We start from the raw sequence: 20,298 nt of genomic DNA, 5'->3' as shown, positions 1-20,298 counted from the left end.
GTTTTGTGTTAGAGATTTGCTTGCTCGTCAGTTCACCCTCAGGAATTGATGTTTCCATTCAGTGACAGGAAGCAGAGGAAGATGTGCGGGCTGAATCTTATGCATACATAAGACAAGACATGAGATTGGTAATCAAGTAAAGCAATCGTTCCATTACTCTCGTTATTGCTTTAGGGGCCTCAAGCCATTGTTCTCCCAGCCACTATTCCCACTGTGTGGTGGGGGATAGTAGACCCAGTGGAGCCGTTACCGCAGGGGGTCTCAAGTGCAGTTCCAGTTAATGGGGTCGGTTGCAGGAGAATACCTCCACTAATGCACAGTTAGCTTTGGGGAAGGGGGGGTGGGGGGTTGGGAGTGATTCCAATTACGGGGTATTTAGGACACGACACTGACTGGGAAATGGGAAAGGGGCGCTGTTGCTGGCTGGAGCGGGATACACATGCTACAGTCATGTTCCTCCACACGACGGATATCACAGGCTGTGATTGCAGACTATACCGGCGTAAGGTACAAAAGCTGTTGGCCAACCAAAAGTTGGGAGACAGTGGGTATTGCCTGGAATGGGGCCGTAGAACTACCGGCCCCAGGTTAGGATCTTGGGAACTGAGGGCATTGTGCTTTGGCCATCTACCTGGAGTTGCTGTATGACCTTGGATGGAAGAAATAAAACTAATTGCATCGTTAATCTGCCTAGGTGATTAATACAACCCACCCAACCTCAGATTTTTACAGGTTTAAATTGTGATTATGAGATCAATAATTCTGCTTTCTTTTTCTAAATCTTCTTTTTTTTTTTTCCCCCATTTTAGACGTCCTCAAATGCGTTGATCGGACATTGGATGAGTTCCTCTATATGGAGTTGCACACTAAGCGAGTGGATATTCTTTATAATATACATTTATTAGAGATCTACATATTAATTAGAAGATTTCTATACATTACTGAAAAATGAAAGTCTCAGAAAAAATTTTCATAGAAATAATGAAGAAAAAAAAAAATGAAGTGAAAATTAAATAACAGTTTACTATATTGAATGAATTAATTTATTATAATGTAAAAATTCCCGGCGATTGCAGGGATAGAGGAAGCGGTGAGCACAGACCAGCGACACCCATCGGACCGATCAGCATACGGCAATCGAGGATTATAATAAGTATTTTCATAGATATGCTGGGAAATAGCAATTATGACTTAAAGGTGGTGGACTTCTTTATATCGGGAAAACCTGCTTCCCTTTAAATAACAAAAAAATAAAGAATCGCCCCCCGAAGGGATCCAAATCCATTGACATGTTATTTACCAACACAGTGGATGATACATTTATAGCTCAAGATGTTCTGTTTTTTGGGGTTTTTTTTTGGTCATCCAACCTCCTAAAAAATGGAATGAAAAGTGATCAAATTAGAATATGTATCCTAAAATGACATTAATAAAAAATTTAACTCTTCCACCAATAACCCCACTGCAACCCCCCAAAAAAACACTTTCCTCAAACAAAGCTGGTGACTGGATCATCTTTTATATAGGTCATTAAATCAGCGTTGTTGGCAGCACGTTTACCCCCAGTGTAAACAGGGGGACGCGTTTCCGACAACATGCACACAGAACAATCATATAATGCAAATCGATCACCACTGGTTTATAGGCAAAAATTGTCCCGTCCAAATGGTCCCTTAAGCTGCATTTACACTACAAGATAATCATGAACATGTGTTGAAAACTCTCGTTTCACAATTATTTTGCCGTGTAAACAGGCTGCCGGTCACCCGATAAGGAGCAAAACGATCTTTCACTTCGTGAAATGATCTTTTGTGCGGCACAAACAATCATCACTCTCTGAATAGCATGGTCCTGTTAGTTTACTTGGTCTGCCTGTATAAAGAGGCTATTAAACAACCGCTGATTGGCAAAACTTTACCGATCGGCGGTCATATATACAGGCCCTTAATCTATAGAAAAAGTAAAATTTGCTCACCTCTGTTATCAACCAGAGGAGGGTGCTGTGGAGAGGTGATGAATGGGCCGGTGGGAACCTCAGGAAGGTCCACTACTTCCTTCTGAAGAATCTCATCCAGCTCTCTCTCCAGCTCATCTGCGTCCACGTCTGGAGTGATAAGAAGACGTACAATTAAGTCCCAGGTTGCAATGACTGGCCGCAGCATTCATCCATAAAGCATGTACAAATATACACTAGGCGCCATTGTCCTGCATGCAGCGCCAGAATAAAAGCATCAGCATTCAGCTATGGCGGCTAAGGGGGCTGAAATGTCCGTGTACCTGTTCCAGCAGGCACCTGCCTACGTAACGCCATCAGTGCCATCCACCTCCCGATGCAGAAATGAGCGACACCAGAGAAACCCTTTAAGACTGTATGAGTAATTAATGTAGCAATAATGCTCATCCAAGAGGGAGAGTGGAAAAACCCTTTTACTCCAAAACCGTAAGAAAAATTTGTGCAAAATCACCAAAAATCACTCACAGTACCACGAGAAGCCTGTACTTACCGAGATCACTGGGCGCTGCTCCTGCCAGGGTCTGGCTGATGTCGTCCTGTAAGTCACAGAACTGCAAGACAATGAATGATATCCTTATGTCTTCAGGAAGGACACACAGCTTAAGATATAAATCCTCAGAAATAAAAAGTGAAAACCTCAGACATCGAGGATCTCAAGTAACTTATACACGGATGGATCCCATTACCAGGACCTACTACAGGATTAAATAGACCAGTGTGTCTAAGTATATTTCTAAGTCAATAACCCCCTATTGAAATAACTGATGTCCAAATCCCCCCCAACACTATGACCATACACAGTACAGTGTACAGGCATAGCATGGGCCCGCTGCAGTACGTATAACATAGGCTTAGAAAACTGGTTGTAGACCATTGCCATGGCCGATACTGGGAAGTGTAGCTGCTACTGTATTTATTTACTATGCCCAATATTGGGAAATGGGGCCGGCACCATATTTAATGACTATGGCCAATATTGGCTGACATTGGGTAGAATAGAATAGAATAGAGATATATATATATATATATATATATATATATATATATATATATATACATACATACATACATACACACACACGCATATATCTATATGTGCACATACATACGGTATATGTATACAGGTCATATATAAACATTTTTTATTACCTCCTGTATCTGCTCTACTAGACTTTCTGTCTTCTCCAGATTGACATCCTTCAGTGCTGATCGCAGAGCAGAGACCCCCATCTGGTAAGCGGACACCACCTAAAAAGCCACAAATTATGACATTAATGTACAAATAAAGAATACATTTTTGATCATTTCTGCAGAAAAAAAATTGCAAATCCTCCTTTTCCCGGCTGCCATACTGGACCGCCCTATAAAGGCAGAGGTTGGTGACTACATCGCTCGGTGCGAAGGACTACTAGGATGCGGGAGGATTAGAGGGTCAAAGCCGCACCCAACACGACCTCTCAGCCATCCCGATATGTCCATTTTAGTAAATGCTTATATTCTCCATTAAATAATGACGCTTGCCAACTTTTGTTAGAACTGTGAGCTGTGCTGTTCTTCTGTTACTTCTCCGGAAATTATATAAATAAATTGCCAACTTGGTGTTACCGTTGTCCTCCAATTAGTCTAGACAGTATCAGACTATGTGGCTAGGCACCCAATTCCCCAAAAAATGGTATCACCCAGACATCAATTTCATCAAATTTCCAGGAGGAACAACAGAGGAGGAGAAAAAAATGGAAAATTATTTAAATATAAAATGCAACTATTTCCGTAAACCTGTCAGGAGAGGCAATCGCTTGTATTTTCAGCCTTCCATGTGTTTCTTCGTGCAGTATTACTACTTGTGGCGTGTGGCGCCCCCATGTTTTGGTTTATCAGGTTGTCCCAGTAGCGGTGCCATCCTCCCCGGTGTATCGTCACTAGTCTGTCACCTTGCGATCAGTCTCGGCCATTGATATTCTCTCCAGGATGCTCTGCACTGTGTCCAGCTTGCCCTGCAGCGCAGATATCCGCTTTTCGGCCAGTTTCCTACGACGAAGACATCGAAGTGCCTAAGAAACAAAAGAATATGAGGAGGAAGAGGCAGAACAAGTAAAAGAAGCCAGGAAGAACACGTCTCAGAATCACATTTGTGAAGAGCTGGGTGACACCAATATGGCCGCCATTACTTCTCCTGTAGGATTAAATATCCATTTCCCTGCGTAATTAGGAAAGGGAAACTATTCTTCTGCCCCTTCCCACCACAGAAAATTCTTACAGGGTGAACTGTACGTTTTATTGCTACCATTCCAGGAACATAGGATACTTTCATCTTGTTTTATTGCATTTTTTTGGGGGAGGTAAAAAAAATAAATAAAATGCAATTCGTTATTTTCATTAGATTGGACAATTTTACACCAGCAGCGATATTGAAAGTGTAAGGTTTTTTTTCTTTATTTTTAACATTAAGAAAGAGGAGAGGGTGTCAGGGGTGGGGTGATTAACCTCTTCACCACCTTGTGGTTTTCCATTTTCGTTTTTTTGCTCCCCTTCTTCCCAGGGCCATAACTTTTTTTTATTTTTCCATCAATATGGCCGTGTGAAGGCTTGTTTCTTGCGGGACGAGTTGTACTTTTAAACGACACCATTGATCTTACCATACAGCCCACTCGAAAAAGGGAAAAAAATTCCAAGTGTGGTGAAATTGTAAAAAAAAAAAGCCATTCCCCAATTGTTTTTTTATTTACCACGTTCACCGAATGCTAAAACTGACCTGCCATTATGAATCTCCAGGTCATTACAAGATCGTAGACACCAAACATGTATAGGTTCTTTTTTATTTAAATGGTGAAAAAAAAATCCAAAGTTTGTAAAAAAAAAAAAGTCGCCAGTTTCCGAGACCCATAGAGTCTCCATTTTTTGCGGATCTGGGGCCGGTTGAGGGATTATTTTTTGCACGCCGAGCTGACGTTTTTATTGATACCATTTTGGGGTAGATCCGATGTTTTGATCGCCTGTTATGGCAATGTTGCTGTGACCAAAAAAACGTAATTCTGGGGTTTTTATTTTTTTCCCTTATTACGCAGTTTAATAGATTGATCGGGCAATTCTAAATGCAGCGATAACAAATATGTGTATTTTTAGATTTTTTGTATTGTTTTATTTTGAATGGGCCAAAAATTTGAACTTATATTTTTTGAATTTTTTTAAAAACATTTTTTTTTTTTTTTTTTCACAGGCTTAGTCTGCATGGGAGACTAGAAGCTGCGATCGTCTGATTGTTGAAGCCCTGCTATGTGTAGCAGAAATACTCATCTGCTATAAATGCCGGCCACTGGGCGGTGCTCATAGCAGATCGGCTATGACAACCACAGGGGTCTCCAGCAGACCCCAAGTTGCCATGCCAACCCATCGGGCGCCCCGAGATCGTGTGACCATGGCGCAGCTAGTGACGCGCTCCCGCGCGAGCATTTTAATTGCCACTGTCAGAGATTGAGAGCAGAATTTACCATGTTAACAGCCGCAGGTGGATCGCAATTTCAACCGCGGTCGGTATGTATATGTAGGTAGGTATATATATATATTACAAAATATGAATAGCATTACTGCTGTAGAAAATAGAAATAAATCAGAAATTTTAGCGCATAAATTGGCCAATTCATGTGTACCTGACAGCCGCGATAAGGCGTTTCTCGATGTCAGGACCTAACAATGTGAATACCACTCTAAGGGACATCCATCTGCTTATGTGTGGGAAAGTAATGATGCAATTAAAACCACCTGCGGCATCAGGGTGGAGTGCTCAGTCAAAGCTTAAATCTAGTAAAAAGGAAATTAAGGCACTTCCACTACAAGAAATAGGTGTGAACAGGTGCTTACTAAGAGGAGCTACCTCCATGTACAATGAACAAACAAAGTAGTAGGTACACATGAATTGGCCAATTTATGCACTAAGATTTCTCATTTATTTCTATATTCTACAGCAGTAATGCTATTCATATTTCATACTTCATATTTACATACTCAGCGTTACAGAGTGCTACTTTGTTTGTTCATTGTACATGGAGGTAGCTCCTCTTAGTAAGCACCTGTTCACACCTATTTCTTGTAGTGGAAGTGCCGTCATTTTCTTTGTTATGTATATAGTACAGACCAAAAGTTTGGACACACCTTCTCATTTAAACATTTTTCTGTATTTTCATGACTATGAAAATTGTACATTCACACTGAAGGCATCAAAACTATGAATTAACACATGTGGAATTATATACTTAACAAAAAAGTGTGAAACAACTGAAAATATGTCTTATATTCTAGGTTCTTCAAAGTAGCCACCTTTTGCTTTGATGACTGCTTTGCACACTCTTGGCATTCTCTTGATGATCTTCAAGAGGTAGTCACCGGAAATGGTTTTCACTTCACAGGTGTGCCCTGTCAGGTTTAATAAGTGGGATTTCTTGCCTTATAAATGGGGTTGGGACCATCAGTTGTGTTGTGCAGAAGTCTGGTGGATACACAGCTGATAGTCCTACTGAATAGACTGTTAGAATTTGTATTATGGCAAGAAAAAAGCAGCTAAGTAAAGAAAAACAAGTGGCCATCATTATTTTAAGAAATGAAGGTCAGTCAGTTCGAAAAATTGGGCAAACTTTGAAAGTGTCCCCAAGTGCAGTTGCAAAAACCATCAAGCGCTACAAAGAAACTGGCTCACATGAGGACCGCCCCAGGAAAGGAAGACCAAGAGTCACCTCTGCTTCTGAGGATAAGTTTATCAGTCAACAGCCTCAGAAATCGCAGGTTAACAGCAGCTCAGATTAGAAACCAGGTCAATGCCACACAGAGTTCTAGCAGCAGACACATCTCTACAACAACTGTTAAGAGGAGACTTTGTGCAGCAGGCCTTCATGTTAAAATAGCTGCTAGGAAACCACTGCTAAGGACAGGCAACAAGCAGAAGAGACTTTTTGGGCTAAAGAACACAAGGAATGAACATTAGACCAGTGGAAATACTGTGCTTTGGTCTGATGAGTCCAAATTTGAGATCTTTGGTTCCAACCACCGTGTCTTTGTGCGACGCAGAAAAGGTGAACGGATGGACCATGCCTGGTTCCCACCGTGAAGCATGGAGGAGGAGGTGTGATGGTGTGGGGGTGCTTTGCTGGTGACACTGTTGGGGATTTATTCAAAATTGAAGGCATACTGAACCAGCATGGCTACCACAGCATCTTGCAGCGGCATGCTATTCCATCCGGTTTGCGTTTAGTTGGACCATCATTTATTTTTCAACAGGACAATGACCCCAAACACACCTCCAGGCTGTGTAAGGGCTATCTGACCAAGAAGGAGAGTGATGGGGTGCTACGCCAGATGACCTGGCCTCCACAGTCACCAGACATGAACCCAATCGAGATGGTTTGGGGTGAGCTGGACCGCAGAGTGAAGGCAAAAGGGCCAACAAGTGCTAAGCATCTCTGGGAACTCCTTCAAGATTGTTGGAAGACCATTTCCGGTGACTACCTCTTGAAGCTCATCAAGAGAATGCCAAGAGTGTGCAAAGCAGTCATCAAAGCAAAAGGTGGTACTTTGAAGAACCTAGAATATAAGACATATTTTCAGCTGTTTCACACTTTTTTGTTAGGTATATAATTCCACATGTGTTAATTCATAGTTTTGATGTACCGACCGCGGTTGAAATTGCGATCCACGTGCGGCTGTTAACATGTTAAATGCGGCTCTCAATCTCTGGCAGCGCCATTTAAAGGGGTTAAAACTTTTTTTTTTTTTTTTACACATTTTAAAAACTTTTTTTTTCTCTAGGGAACTTTATCCTGCGATAGCCTTACTGTATATACTGGAAGCGATAAAACTATGTGCCCACAATGCAGAAATGCTCTGGATTTTTCCTGAGCGTTTCTGCATCTCCCTGGCAGAAAAAAAAAAAAGCATGCGGATTTTACATGCGTTTTTTCTGCCAGGTAGAAGCGTTTGTCAAGCGCTTTTCCAAGCGATTTTAGCATCACTTGGAAAAGTGCTTGAAAGTCGGTCACACTATATAAATCCAAGCAACTGGCATGGATTTATATTGTGTGACCAACATAATGTAAAAAAAAAAAAAAGAATTAGAACATAAAAAATAACCGTATACTCACCTTTCCGGCAGCCTCGGTCTGCTCCCGGGGTTGCTGCTGGCTCCGTGGCGGGTACCGGTAATGTAAAAGGACCTTCCATGACTTCACCGGTCGCGTGACCTATCACATGATCGCTGACGTCACATTACCGGTACCCGCCACGGAGCCAGCAGTGACGCTGGGAACAGAGGGGGTGGGGGGGGGGCCATCAGAAGGAAAGTACAAGGTTATTTTAATTCTTTTTTTTACTTACAGGTACTATGGTACCTGGGGTCTGGAGGAGAGTCTCCTCGTCTCCAGACCCAGGTATCATCCGAGCATTAAATCGCATAATATCCGCATATGCACGTGTAGTCATGCGGAGGTTATGCGGTTCAATGCAAGTCAATGGCGGCGATTTCGCCGCGATTACGCACAATTAACGGTTGTGCTGCGGATTTTTCTGCAATGATAATCCGCAGCGGAAATTTCCGCAGCATGCGCACATGCGGATTATCATTGGGAAACATGGGAGACCTATTAACAAGCGATTTTAATAAGCATTGTGGTCACACAGCCTAATACTACCAATGAAGCTCGGCCTATGGTTGTGTTTCAGGAGAGTAAAAGATGGCAGTAACGGAGGGGCTGGAAGGACGGGCGCCAGGACTCTTGCCCTACTTTATAGTGCCACTTAAAGGGAGCCGTTCACATCCAGAAACGCTATTCACCTACAGACATGATGTCAATCTGCAGGTAAGTACTATTTAAATCCTGCCTGTCTGGTATATCGGAGCAGCAGCTACAGGAAGAAAATAAAAAAGTTTTTTTCCCCTGTGACAGCTCACATCCGTTCATCAGGGAGGTGACTGTAACCGCTCCCTGCGCCGCCCCGTTGAATGCAAGTGATTGGCTGCAGAGAGGATATAACATCAGGATTTAAATGCTATCTACTTGCTGATCAGCCCAATATCTTCAGGTATACAGCATTTCATCACGAGATAGGTTGACTTTAAAAGACTGACAGCAGTATTTAAGAGCTCGATGCTGTGAGAGACAGGTGTGGGCTGTGTAACACAGCCGGCAACTGCCTTGTATTGAGATGGCTCAGCTCCTAAGCCAGTGTCATACTCCCACAGCAGATGTGTTATGTAAAAAGTACGTCACATGTCAGAAAGGGGTTCATCTGTATTTTCATCCTTTGATTGCACTTTTTTTTTTTATATATATCTATGATAAGAGCGGGCATCTTGCCTAAGCTACTGTTAACAGCAATCGGAGCTTTGCTTTACAGCAGACTCAGGTACCATAGTGTTGAGGAGAGCAATAGGACAAATACTTAATTAACCTCAAGACATAGGAGATTGAGAGAAAAGACCCACAAAGTGTATTATTTCACCTTACATAAGCTTGTTTAGATCAAAAGATGTCTGCCATTTCCTGTTTCCATGCTCTGTTCTGGGAGGAAGCTGCATTCTATAGAAGGACTAACGAACCACAGAGCGACACATCGCATGGATCACGCCCCCTGATGACCTGATGGACCAACCCACCCTGATGACCTCATGGACTACGCCCCCTGATGACCTCATGGATCACGCCCTCCTGATGACCTCATGGATCACGCCCTTCTGATGACCTCATGGATCACGCCCACCCTGATGACCTCATGGATCTGCCCATGGACTAACCAATGAATACATCTGGTTACTCCCATTCTGGGGCTAACCGAGCCCCTATTTACAGTTTATATAAGTCTATGTTCGGGTCGAATAAAGACACTTGGAGCTGTGCCATAACTGATCAAGAAGAGCTTACATCCGACTGTGTGTGTCTCTGATGTTATTCTTTCTTGCATGCACTTGATCATATCCCTTAGGCCGGGAGCAGGCAACTAGTGAACATATCAAACTGTTCACCCTAACAATAGGAAACAGGCTATTCTAGATCCATCATAAAGGAGCTTCCATGACACGTTTCGCACAATAATGCGTTGGAAGGAGGGAAGATCCCCCTACAGATGCATGTGGGGGGATATAGCGTTCAGCCTTTGTTGGCTTTCACAACCTAATGCCGATTCCGACATTCCCGGTCTGAGTACGGACTGCGACGTCTGGACCTGAACTCCACAGCTTCTTGGAGACTTGAGTTTGACTCCGGGCATCACAGTCCGTACTCACACTGGCTTAAGTGTTGGTGAAGGGCGAAAGAGAAATAATAAGGACTCACCTGAGACTTATTCCCGGCCTTATTAAAGCTTTTCGCCTCTTCCGTCAGCCTGCAAGAAAAGAGAAAAATGACAATATTCAATATAGAAGGAAGCCATCAGTCTATCGCCAAGTACAGGTAGCTACTCTGTATGTCTAAATGATGACTTGTACTATTAGTTTAGAAAACTTTTGGCATCTGATAAGTTTTGATTGGTGGGGGTCCAGGAGCTGAAGCCCCTACTAATCACTCCAGTAACCAGAGCGTGACAGCCTCATAGACACACATGAAGCTGTCATGCTCCGGTCGGGTGAGCCGAGGTCAGTCCGTGCACTGCTGTCCAATCTTAGAAGTCTGAATGAGCCCTTATATTTTTAATGGCATTTAATGTAATGTATTGAGAACTAGGGAAAATAAATAAAAATCCTTGTTGGGTAGCATTAAAAAAAGCAATTCCGAAACCTATTTTTTAGTTTTGTTTTTACAGAGCTCAATATGCAGTAAAAAGTTACCTTCTAAATGTATTTATTTTGCAGGCCAGTACGATTACAACATTACCAAATGTCCTGTCTTTACTACGTAAAAAATAAAAATTGCAAAAAATAAAATAAAAATTTGGTTTGTGCAGAAATTTTCTAAGGTAAAAAAAGGGAAAGAAAGGGGGGAGAATATGAACAATTGTTTTTTATTATTTTAAACTTTTTTTTTTTTTTTTACATAGACCCTCTTATGAAGTCTTGAAGCTTCGTAGGGGTATCAACTGGCATGGCATCACTGTTGGCTTTGGAAGGGATGGATGACAGGATGGACTCTCTCCATGGCTGTAATCACTTAGATGCTGAGGTTTCCATTGAATGCTGCATCAGAAAAGCTAAACCACTGCAACAATCTCCGACAGCTGCAGTGAGAGGCAGGGTGTAGCGTCGGCGTCCCTGCCTCCTGCTAGGCAGGGACGCTGTTCCCCTCACCTCTCCGCTCTGAGCCCGGCGTCTTCCTCCTGCTCTGCTGGCAGCGCGCGCTGCTTCCCGGCCACGGTGCATAGGGCGCGCACGCGCGCGCTCCCCCTCTCTTAAAGGGGCCGCGCGCGCCGTCCTAAGGAGTCCCCGGCCAATGGCCGGAGGACTTCACCATATATAAGGCACCTCCTCCAAAATGGAGGTGCCCGAGCAATGTTGTTGCAAAGCCTTCACTCTGCTTCAGCCCTCAGGTCCCGTTACCAGTTACCTGCCAGTCACCTGTCAGATTCCTGCTTGATTCCTGCCTGATATCCGTTTACCTGCTTGCAAGCCTGCGGTCCGACGGTCTGCCTTCCGACACCTGTCAGTCTGTCTATGGACCAGCCTGCCCGCTCACCTGGGAGCGCTCACCTGCTACCTGCCTGCTGGCCTACCTGGAGGCTCCGCCGTCACTTGCCGTGACCACCTGCCTGTCCAGAGACTCTTGCCTGCTCACCTGGGAGCGCTCACCTGCTACCTGCCTGCTAGCCTACCTGGAGGCTCCGCCGTCACTTGCCGTGACCACCTGCCTGTCCAGAGACTCTTACCTGCCTGCTAGCCTACCTGGAGGCTCCGCCGTCACTTGCCGTGACCACCTGCCTGTCCAGAGACTCTTGCCTGCTCACCTGGGAGCACTCACCTGCTACCTGCCTGCTAGCCTACCTGGAGGCTCTGCCGTCACTTGCCGTGACCACCTGCCTGTCCAAAGACTCTCGCCCGCTCACCTGGGAGCGCTCACCAGCCACCTGCCTGCTGTCCTTCTACCCAGAGACTGTCCCTGTCACTTGCCGTGAGTACAAGTCCTTCTACCCAGAGACTGTCCCTGTCACTTGCCGTGACTACCTGCCCTTCTACCCAGAGACTGTCCCTGTCACTTGCCGCGACTACCTGCCCTTCTACCCAGAGACTGTCCCTGTCACTTGCCGTGACTACCTGCCCTTCTACCCAGAGACTGTCCCTGTCACTTGCCGTGACTACCTGCCCGTCTTCCCTGGGAGCCACCTGCTTCCTTACAAGGACCGCCCCCTTGTATAGTTGCTCAGAGGTTCCGCCTCCCAGACCCGTTACACAGGGCAGGTGACAGCTGTGTAGCACGGCAGGCACCCGGCTGTTGTATATAGAGCAAATTTGTGCGTCTCACCTTGTAGATTCATCACATGCACTCTGTAGCCTCTCCGATAGCAGTTTTTCACTTTTCTGTAATTCATAGATTCCCAGGTCGGAGTCTCCTATGGGGGTGACATGACTGTTTCCTCCCTGGACAAACTTGACGAGCTGCGAGGGAAAAAAAGAGTGACCCGCACGGGATGAGCAGCCGGAAATACGTTCACAATCGCAAAAAGAAGCTATTTAGACTGTGGGATATGGAGGTTCTCCACTTACAATGATTGTATTGTATAGCAAGAGAAGGGAATATAGGGGCAGATAAGCATCGGGGTTCCTCAGGTCCATCTTCCATCTCTTCAGAACATTTCCATTTAACTACGTAGTGATCCCTATACATGTCATCAATGATCAGCAGATTCTAGAATCCTGGCCCTAACCCAGCTCTTCAACTTTCAAACATGCCACAATAACACCTATCCTGAAGAAGCCATCCCTCGACTCGACCTCTACATCCAGCTATCGCCTGATATCACTGCTCCCATTCGCCTCCAAACTTCTCGAAGAGCACGTCCACACTGTACATTCCTCCCACCTCTCATCTAACCTACTCTTTGACAGACTACAATTTGGCTTCCGTCCCCATCATTCCACCGAAACTGCCCTGACCAAAATCACCAACGACTTGCTGCCAAAGCTAACAGACATTTCTCTGTACGCCTCCTTCTAGACCTGTCCTCTGCCTTCGACACAGTCGATCACTCCCTCCTACTAGAGATACTTTCTTCCCTTGGAATCAAAGACCTTGTCCTATCCTGGATCTCTTTATACCTTTCTAACCGCACATTTAGTGTCTCCCACTCACACACGAACTACTCATCCCGCCCTCTCTCTGTCAAAGTCCCTCAAGGCTCTGTCCTAGGACCTCTAGTCTTCTCCACCTCTACCTTTGGTCTTGGACAACTCAAAGTCACATGGCTTCAAGTACCACCTATATGCTGATAACACTAAGAGCTACCTCTCTGGCCCAGACGTCACCTCTCTGCTGGCCAGAAACCTGGAGTGTCCATCAGCCATATCCTCCTTCTTCTCATCTTGATTCCTAAAGCTAAATGTCGATAAAACTGAACTCATCATCTTTCCTGCATCTCGCAAATCTTCCCTACCTGACCTATCACAATAAGTGACATCACACTTTCCCCTGTACTGGACGACCGATACCTCGGGGTAACCCTAGACTCTCTCCTGTCCTTCAATCCAAATGATAAAGCTCTTACCACCTCCAGCTGTCTCCAACTCAAAAATATTTCCAGAATCCGTCCTTTCCTCAACCCTGAATCTACTAAAATGCTTGTGCATGCCCTCAACATCTCCCGCCTGGACTACTGCAACATCCTCTTCTGTGGCCTCTCTTCTAACACTCTTGCACCTCTCCAGTCTGTCATCAACTCTGTTGCCCAACTAATCCACCTCTCTCCTTGCTATTTCTCTGCTTCTCCCCTCTGTAAATCTCTCCATTGGCTCCTAAATCCCCAACGTATCCAGCTCAAACTAACAACACTGACATACAAAACTGTCCATAATCTATCTACTTATATCTCCAAGCTAATCTCCCGATGTCTTACATCACGTAATCTCCGGTCCTCCCACAACCTCCTTCTTTGCTCCACACTTGTATGTTCCTCACCCAATCGCCTCTAAGATTTCTCCCGAGTATCTCCTATCCTCTGGAAATCTGTGCCTCAACAAGTCCGAATAGCCACCACATTTACAACTTTCAAAAGAAACTTGAAAACCCATCTCTTCAGGAAAGCTTATAGCCTGCAATGATCCCGCTGCCTCCTCACCACCACCGGAGCTGCCGCATCACCAACACCAGAGCTGCTTAGACCCCCGATCCTATGGTCTCCTTCCCCATCATCCTGTAGAATGCAAGCCCGCAAGGGCAGGACCCTCTCTTCCCTCAGTACCTGTCTGGTAGCCGGATGCAGCCTGAGAATTCAGGTAATTGGTGTTTACAGCTATTGAGGAATTTATCTTGGTTCAATTATTAGGTTTACTTTGCTGTTCTGCTGCAAAATCAGCTCTGCTATATCCATTCTCAACTATGCTAAAACGCTGTGTTAGCTCTGCAATTGTGGACTCTGCTGCAAACATAGCTCTGCTACATCGATGAGTGAACTCTACCATGCAAATGTACCAGGATTGAATCTGGGGACTCTGCTGCAAACTCAGCTCTATTATATTTCTGGATCATCTTTGCTTTTGAACCTCCTTTGCAATTAAGCTCAACAACACCAATTCCTTCCTTTTGCGTCTATCCAAGTCAATGGTATAATACAGCTCTGCTACACCTGTTGCCCTGTTCTTACTGTGTCTCACTGCTGTACCAGCGCCATCAGTCCGTGTTGATTATTAGCTGCTCAACTGAACCCAGTACTGCCGCCGAGATGTAACATGATGTGTCTAATGCCGGTGTCAAGAAGATGCTTTTAGTGTGCTGATTCTTAGTTGTACTGAGCACGTGTGACCACCAGCGCTAGGCACTTCGGGTGGACGTACTGAGAGGAAATAAGAACAGCAGGGGGCGCCATAACAAGTATATCAAGTCAAATAAATAAATAATTATATATATATATATATATACACACATATACACACACACACACATACACATATATACATACATACATATATAGTACAGACCAAAAGTTTGGACACACCTTCTCATTTAAAGATTTTTCTGTATTTTCATGACTTTGAAAATTGTACATTCACACTGAAGGCATCAAAACTATGAATTAACACATGTGGAATTATATACTTAACAAAAAAGTGTGAAACAACTGAAAATATGTCTTATATTCTAGGTTCTTCAAAGTAGCCACCTTTTGCATTGATGACTGCTTTGCACACTCTTGGCATTCTCTTGATGAGCTTCAAGAGGTAGTCACCGGAAATGGTCTTCCAACAATCTTGAAGGAGTTCCCAGAAATGCTTAGCACTTGTTGGCCCTTTTGCCTTCACTCTGCGGTCCAGCTCACCCCAAACCATCTCGATTGGGTTCATGTCTGGTGACTGTGGAGGCCAGGTCATCTGGCGTAGCACCCCATCACTCTCCTTGATCAAATAGCCCTTACACAGCCTGGAGGTGTGTTTGGGGTCATTGTCCTGTTGAAAAATAAATGATGGTCCAACTATACGAAAACCGGATGGAATAGCATGCCGATGCAAGATGCTGTGGTAGCCATGCTGGTTCAGTATGCCTTCAATTTTGAATAAATCCCCAACAGTGTCACCAGCAAAGCCCCCCCACACCATCACACCTCCTCCTCCATGCTTCACGGTGGGAACCAGGCATGTAGAGTCCATCCGTTCACATTTTCTGCGTCGCACAAAGACACGGTGGTTGGAACCAAAGATCTCAAATTTGGACTCATCAGACCAAAGCACAGATTTCCACTGGTCTAATGTCCATTCCTTGTGTTCTTTAGCCCAAACAAGTCTCTTCTGCTTGTTGCCTGTCCTTAGCAGTGGTTTCCTAGCAGCTATTTTACCATGAAGGCCTGCTGCACAAAGTCTCCTCTTAACAGTTGTTGAAGAGATGTGTCTGCTGCTAGAACTCTGTGTGGCATCGACCTGGTCTCTAATCTGAGCTGCTGTTAACCTGCGATTTCTGAGGCTGGTGATTCGGATAAACTTATCCTCAGAAGCAGAGGTGACTCTTGGTCTTCCTTTCCTGGGGCGGCCCTCATATGAGCCTGTTTCTTTATAGTGCTTGATGGTTTTTGCAACTGCACTTGGGGACACTCTCAAAGTTTGCCCAATTTTTTGGACTGACTGACCTTCATTTCTTAAAGTAATGATGGCCACTCGTTTTTCTTTACTTAGAATTTGTATTATGGCAAGAACAAAAGCAGCTAACAGTCTATTCAGTAGGACTATCAGCTGTGCATCCACCTGACTTCTGCACAACACAACTGATGGTCCCAACCCCATTTATAAGGCAAGAAATCCCACTTATTAAAACTGACAGGGCACACCTGTGAAGTGAAAACCATTTCCGCTGACTACCTGTTGAAGCTCATCAAGAGAATGCCAAGAGTGTGCAAAGCAGTCATCAAAGCAAAAGGTGGCTACTTTGAAGAACCTAGAATATAAGACATATTTTCAGTTGTTTCACACTTTTTTGTTCAGTATATAATTCCACATGTGTTAATTCATAGTTTTGATGCCTTCAGTGTGAATGTACAATTTTCAAAGTCATGAAAATACAGAAAAATCTTTAAATGAGAAGGTGTGTCCAAACTTTTGGTCTGTACTGTGTATATATATATATATTACCAGAAGAGGTCATCACAAATGTGGCAGGCCAAACATGAGTTAATTTGGACATGTCCTCTAAGTGACCACTTACCCTCTCGCCGTCTCTCTGTAGAAGACAGATCTTCTTGTCTTTTAGCAGCTGCAGGAGAACCAGCTGAAAGGCGGACAGCCCGGGAATCAGGTCTCTGCAGAGGCCATGGACGTCGTCTTCGCACAACAAGGGGACGGCGCTCAGAGCGGACGACTGATACTTCTGTAACACCAGACCCGCCTGAACCTGGGGGGGGTACACAGTGATTTGTATTATCACAGCCGCCCCATCAACACTCTGCACAGAGTATTTCAGCTTGACATGATAAGGAACTTCTATGGTGGACCAGTGGTCACCAACATGTTCCACAATACAGCTCCCAGCCTACACATGGTCAGGTCCGTGGCTGGGAGTTGTAGACAAAGTTTTAAGGGGTATTCTTAAGTTTGGAAGTTACTGTGAGGAGCTGCCCATTTTCTAAAGACTATTATACTTTTTCCAGCAACGGACCACCATTTTTGTTAATATTATTATTGTGTTTTATTAGTGATTTACTTGTCATGTTTTATATAGTTCTGCTAACTTGTCAGTATGTGCACTAGATTCACTTGTAAAATGTCCAGAATTCCACTAATCTGTAGCATTCCACTAATCTGTATCTCAGGAGTCCATTGTTTCAACAGCCAATGGTCTCATTGGGTGAGTTTGGATTGAGACACAGTGGAGCCATCATCACAGGGGGTCTTACATCCGTTCTCAAATGAAGGCTTCTAGAATATTCTTCATTGTTTTTGGCTTAGCGTGAATGCTTGAGTGGGAGGGTGATCACTTCTGTGCTGGGAGGGGGCTGACCCCAGAGATGGGGAGGAAAGACATGTTTTAGTGAGGGAGTTGATGGAAAGACTGGAGAGATAGGACCTATGGCTGTGGACGTAGAGCTGATGGATGGATGGCTTATGGAGTGTTGGACCTCAGTTATCAACTGATCCCAGGTTGAGAACTTAAGGACTGAGAGAACTGTATTTTGGCCATTTACTTGGAATTGCTGCATTACCATGGATGTGATTAATAAAATATTGTTGCATCGATAACCTGCCTAGGTGATTACTTACAACCCACAACCGCACATCTTTACAGTTACCCCCTATCCATTGGGTACGGGATCACTTCCCCATAGCTGGGGGTCTGACTGCTGGGACCCCAACAACCCAGAGAAACTGGGTTCTTCTAAATGGAGCGGGGAGGACTTCAAAGCTTGAAAATACCCCTTTTTGAAAAAAAAAAAAGGAATGATAATCCAGGATTAGAAAACCATGACCACATTCAGCAATGCGTTCCTGTTGAGGGTCGTGACCGCTACGCAGCTCAGCTCCACTGATGTGAATGTGGATGCCCAAAAGCGCCGTGACATTTGTGTCTTCAGCTCTTGTGCAGACCTATGTGTCTCCAAGGTTATGGACGAATCTGATCTTTGCAGTCAGGTTCTGTTTCCTTACCAATTGCATTTTGAGTAGAAGTAGAGGACAGAAGGAAGTGTTTATCTACAGACTACAAAGAGTTTGTTTGTAGTCTGTTACCATGGAGATATTCTTTGTTGAAAACCCATTTAGTGTACACAGCTTTTATGCAGATTTACTTATGTCCTCCCTAACCATCAAACTACAATCAAACCCTATCCCTGTCTGATCTGCCAGTCATTCCCCCATTTGTACCTTAATGTATTTTAGGAAGAGAACGAATCAGACTACACGAGATTTGCTTGTAGTCTGTTACCATGGAAACACAAAGATCTATGAATATTTTTGAAGCCATTTTTCCATACAGTACCTACAGACCCATGTGTCTCTATGGTTACCCTTTATTCCAGATCACTAACCTTTATTACTTCAGGAACCACGAATGGCTCGTCCAGGTTAACCTGCCCACCTAGAACAGAGCCAAGTGTCCAGCGTAGAGGATTGATGACCAGCTTTCTCATGCCCCACGAGACCCAGCCACTGGTGATACCCGCCACAAAATCAGACTCTCTCTGCAGGGGACCTTGACTGCCCGAAAAAAAAAAGAAGATAAATAGTTTAATTACATAAAGCTGGAGACATCGACCCTTCTTGTACTTTTAAAGTTCTCTGCTTGCTATCAGACATCGAAGAAACTCACAGGCAGAAAGGCAGCAGTGACCACAATAAGGTCACCTTCAATGTAAGGCCACGGCCCCAGTATCAGTATTCGGTCAGTATTTTCTCTCAGGAGTGGGAGCCAAAACCAGGAGTGGGTGATAAATGCAGAATTAGTGACTTCTTTCTATTATACCTGTAGTGCCGGCGTCCCTGCCCTCTGCTAGGCAGGGACGCTGTTCCCCTCACCGCTCTGCTCCGTGCCCGGCGTCCCTCTCCCGCTCTGCTGGCAGCGCGCGCTCCTTCCCGGCCACTGTGCTTAGGGCGCGCGCCCTCCCTCCCTCCCTCTTAAAGGGGCCGCGCGCGCCGTCCTAAGGAGTCCCCGGCAAATGGCCGGAGGACTTTACCATATATAAGGCACCTCCTCCAAAATGGAGGTGCCCGAGCAATGTTGTTGCACCGTTCTACTCTGCTTCAGCCCTCAGGTCCCGTTGCCAGTTACCTGCCAGATTCCTGCCAGCTTGCTGTCCTAATCCTGCCTGATTTCCTGTTACCTGCCTGCCTGCCTGCCTGCCTGAGGTCCGACGGTCTGCCTTACAACTCCGGTCAGTCTGTCTAAGGACCAACTTGCCCGCTCACCTGGGAGCGCACATCAGCTACCTGCCTGCTTGCCTGAGGTCCGACGGTCTGCCTTACAACTCCGGTCAGTCTGTCTATGGACCAGCTTGCCCGCTCACCTGGGAGCGCTTCTCCGCTACCTGCCTGCTTGCCTGCCCGGAGGCTCCGCTGTCACGTGCTGTGACCACCAGCTATTCCAGACTCTTGCCCGCTCACCTGGGAGCGCTTCTCCGCTACCTGCCTGCTTGCCTACCTGGAGGCTCCGCCGTCACGTGCTGTGACCACCTGCTATTCCAGAGACTCTCGCTTGCTCACCTGGGAGCACACATCCTCCATCTGCCTTGCTAGCCTACCTGGAGGTTCAGCCATCACAGGTCGTACCTACCCCTTACCTAGAGACTGCCCCGGTCACTTGCCGTGACCTCCAGCCCGTTCTTCCAGAGACTACCCCGGTCACTTGCCGTGACCTCCAGCCCGTTCTTCCAGAGACTGCCCTGATCACTTGCCGTGACCTCCTGCCCGTACACCCAGAGACTGTCCCGGTCACCTGCTGTGACTGCCTGCCTGGTCGCCACCCGCTCCCTTACAAGGACCGCTCCCTTGTATAGTAGCCCAGAGGTTCCGCCTCCCAGACCCGTTACAGTTTGCTCGGGCCATGGAACCCGGTGGCACCCAAGCTCCCTCGCTCTCGGACCTGTGTCATGAACTGTCCCGTCAAAGGTCCCAACAGGAGTCCATCCTGGGTCACCTGCGGAATGTCAATACTCGCCTGGACACTCTGACTGTTCCACCAACAACCTCC

At 45.4% G+C, this 20,298-nt stretch overlaps 1 protein-coding gene and 1 long non-coding RNA gene across 3 annotated transcripts in view; one reads left to right on the top strand and one right to left on the bottom strand.

Moving 5' to 3' along the window:
• Positions 1–1,324, top strand: part of LOC141166866 (uncharacterized) — a 100,411-nt gene extending 99,087 nt beyond the window's left edge. The window contains exon 3 of the long non-coding RNA XR_012251354.1: positions 810–1,324. This is a non-coding gene — a long non-coding RNA (uncharacterized lncRNA). The remainder of the gene's footprint in view (positions 1–809) is intronic.
• The window catches only part of CHMP7 (charged multivesicular body protein 7), a 44,601-nt gene that overhangs the window by 12,634 nt on the left and 11,669 nt on the right, over positions 1–20,298 (bottom strand). The window contains exons 3-11 of one of the 2 annotated variants that reach the window (XM_073654013.1): positions 18,641–18,809; positions 16,825–17,010; positions 12,445–12,578; positions 10,330–10,378; positions 3,946–4,065; positions 3,164–3,262; positions 2,505–2,565; positions 1,976–2,104; positions 1,301–1,373 (exon numbers count right to left, since the gene is read on the bottom strand). In XM_073654013.1, the coding sequence (XP_073510114.1) occupies positions 1,321–1,373; positions 1,976–2,104; positions 2,505–2,565; positions 3,164–3,262; positions 3,946–4,065; positions 10,330–10,378; positions 12,445–12,578; positions 16,825–17,010; positions 18,641–18,809 (1,000 nt within the window). In that variant the 3' untranslated portion in view covers positions 1,301–1,320. The remainder of the gene's footprint in view (positions 1–1,300; positions 1,374–1,975; positions 2,105–2,504; positions 2,566–3,163; positions 3,263–3,945; positions 4,066–10,329; positions 10,379–12,444; positions 12,579–16,824; positions 17,011–18,640; positions 18,810–20,298) is intronic. The other variant, XM_073654012.1, reaches the window with a different exon arrangement.

Source organism: Phyllobates terribilis, unplaced genomic scaffold (assembly GCF_046119375.1).
Source record: "Phyllobates terribilis strain yellow unplaced genomic scaffold, ASM4611937v1 Scaffold_11__3_contigs__length_659146591, whole genome shotgun sequence".
NCBI classification, from domain to species: Eukaryota; Metazoa; Chordata; class Amphibia; order Anura; family Dendrobatidae; genus Phyllobates; species Phyllobates terribilis.
The sequence above is the reverse complement of the archived record's forward strand: the minus strand, read 5'-3'. Positions and strand labels throughout refer to the sequence as shown.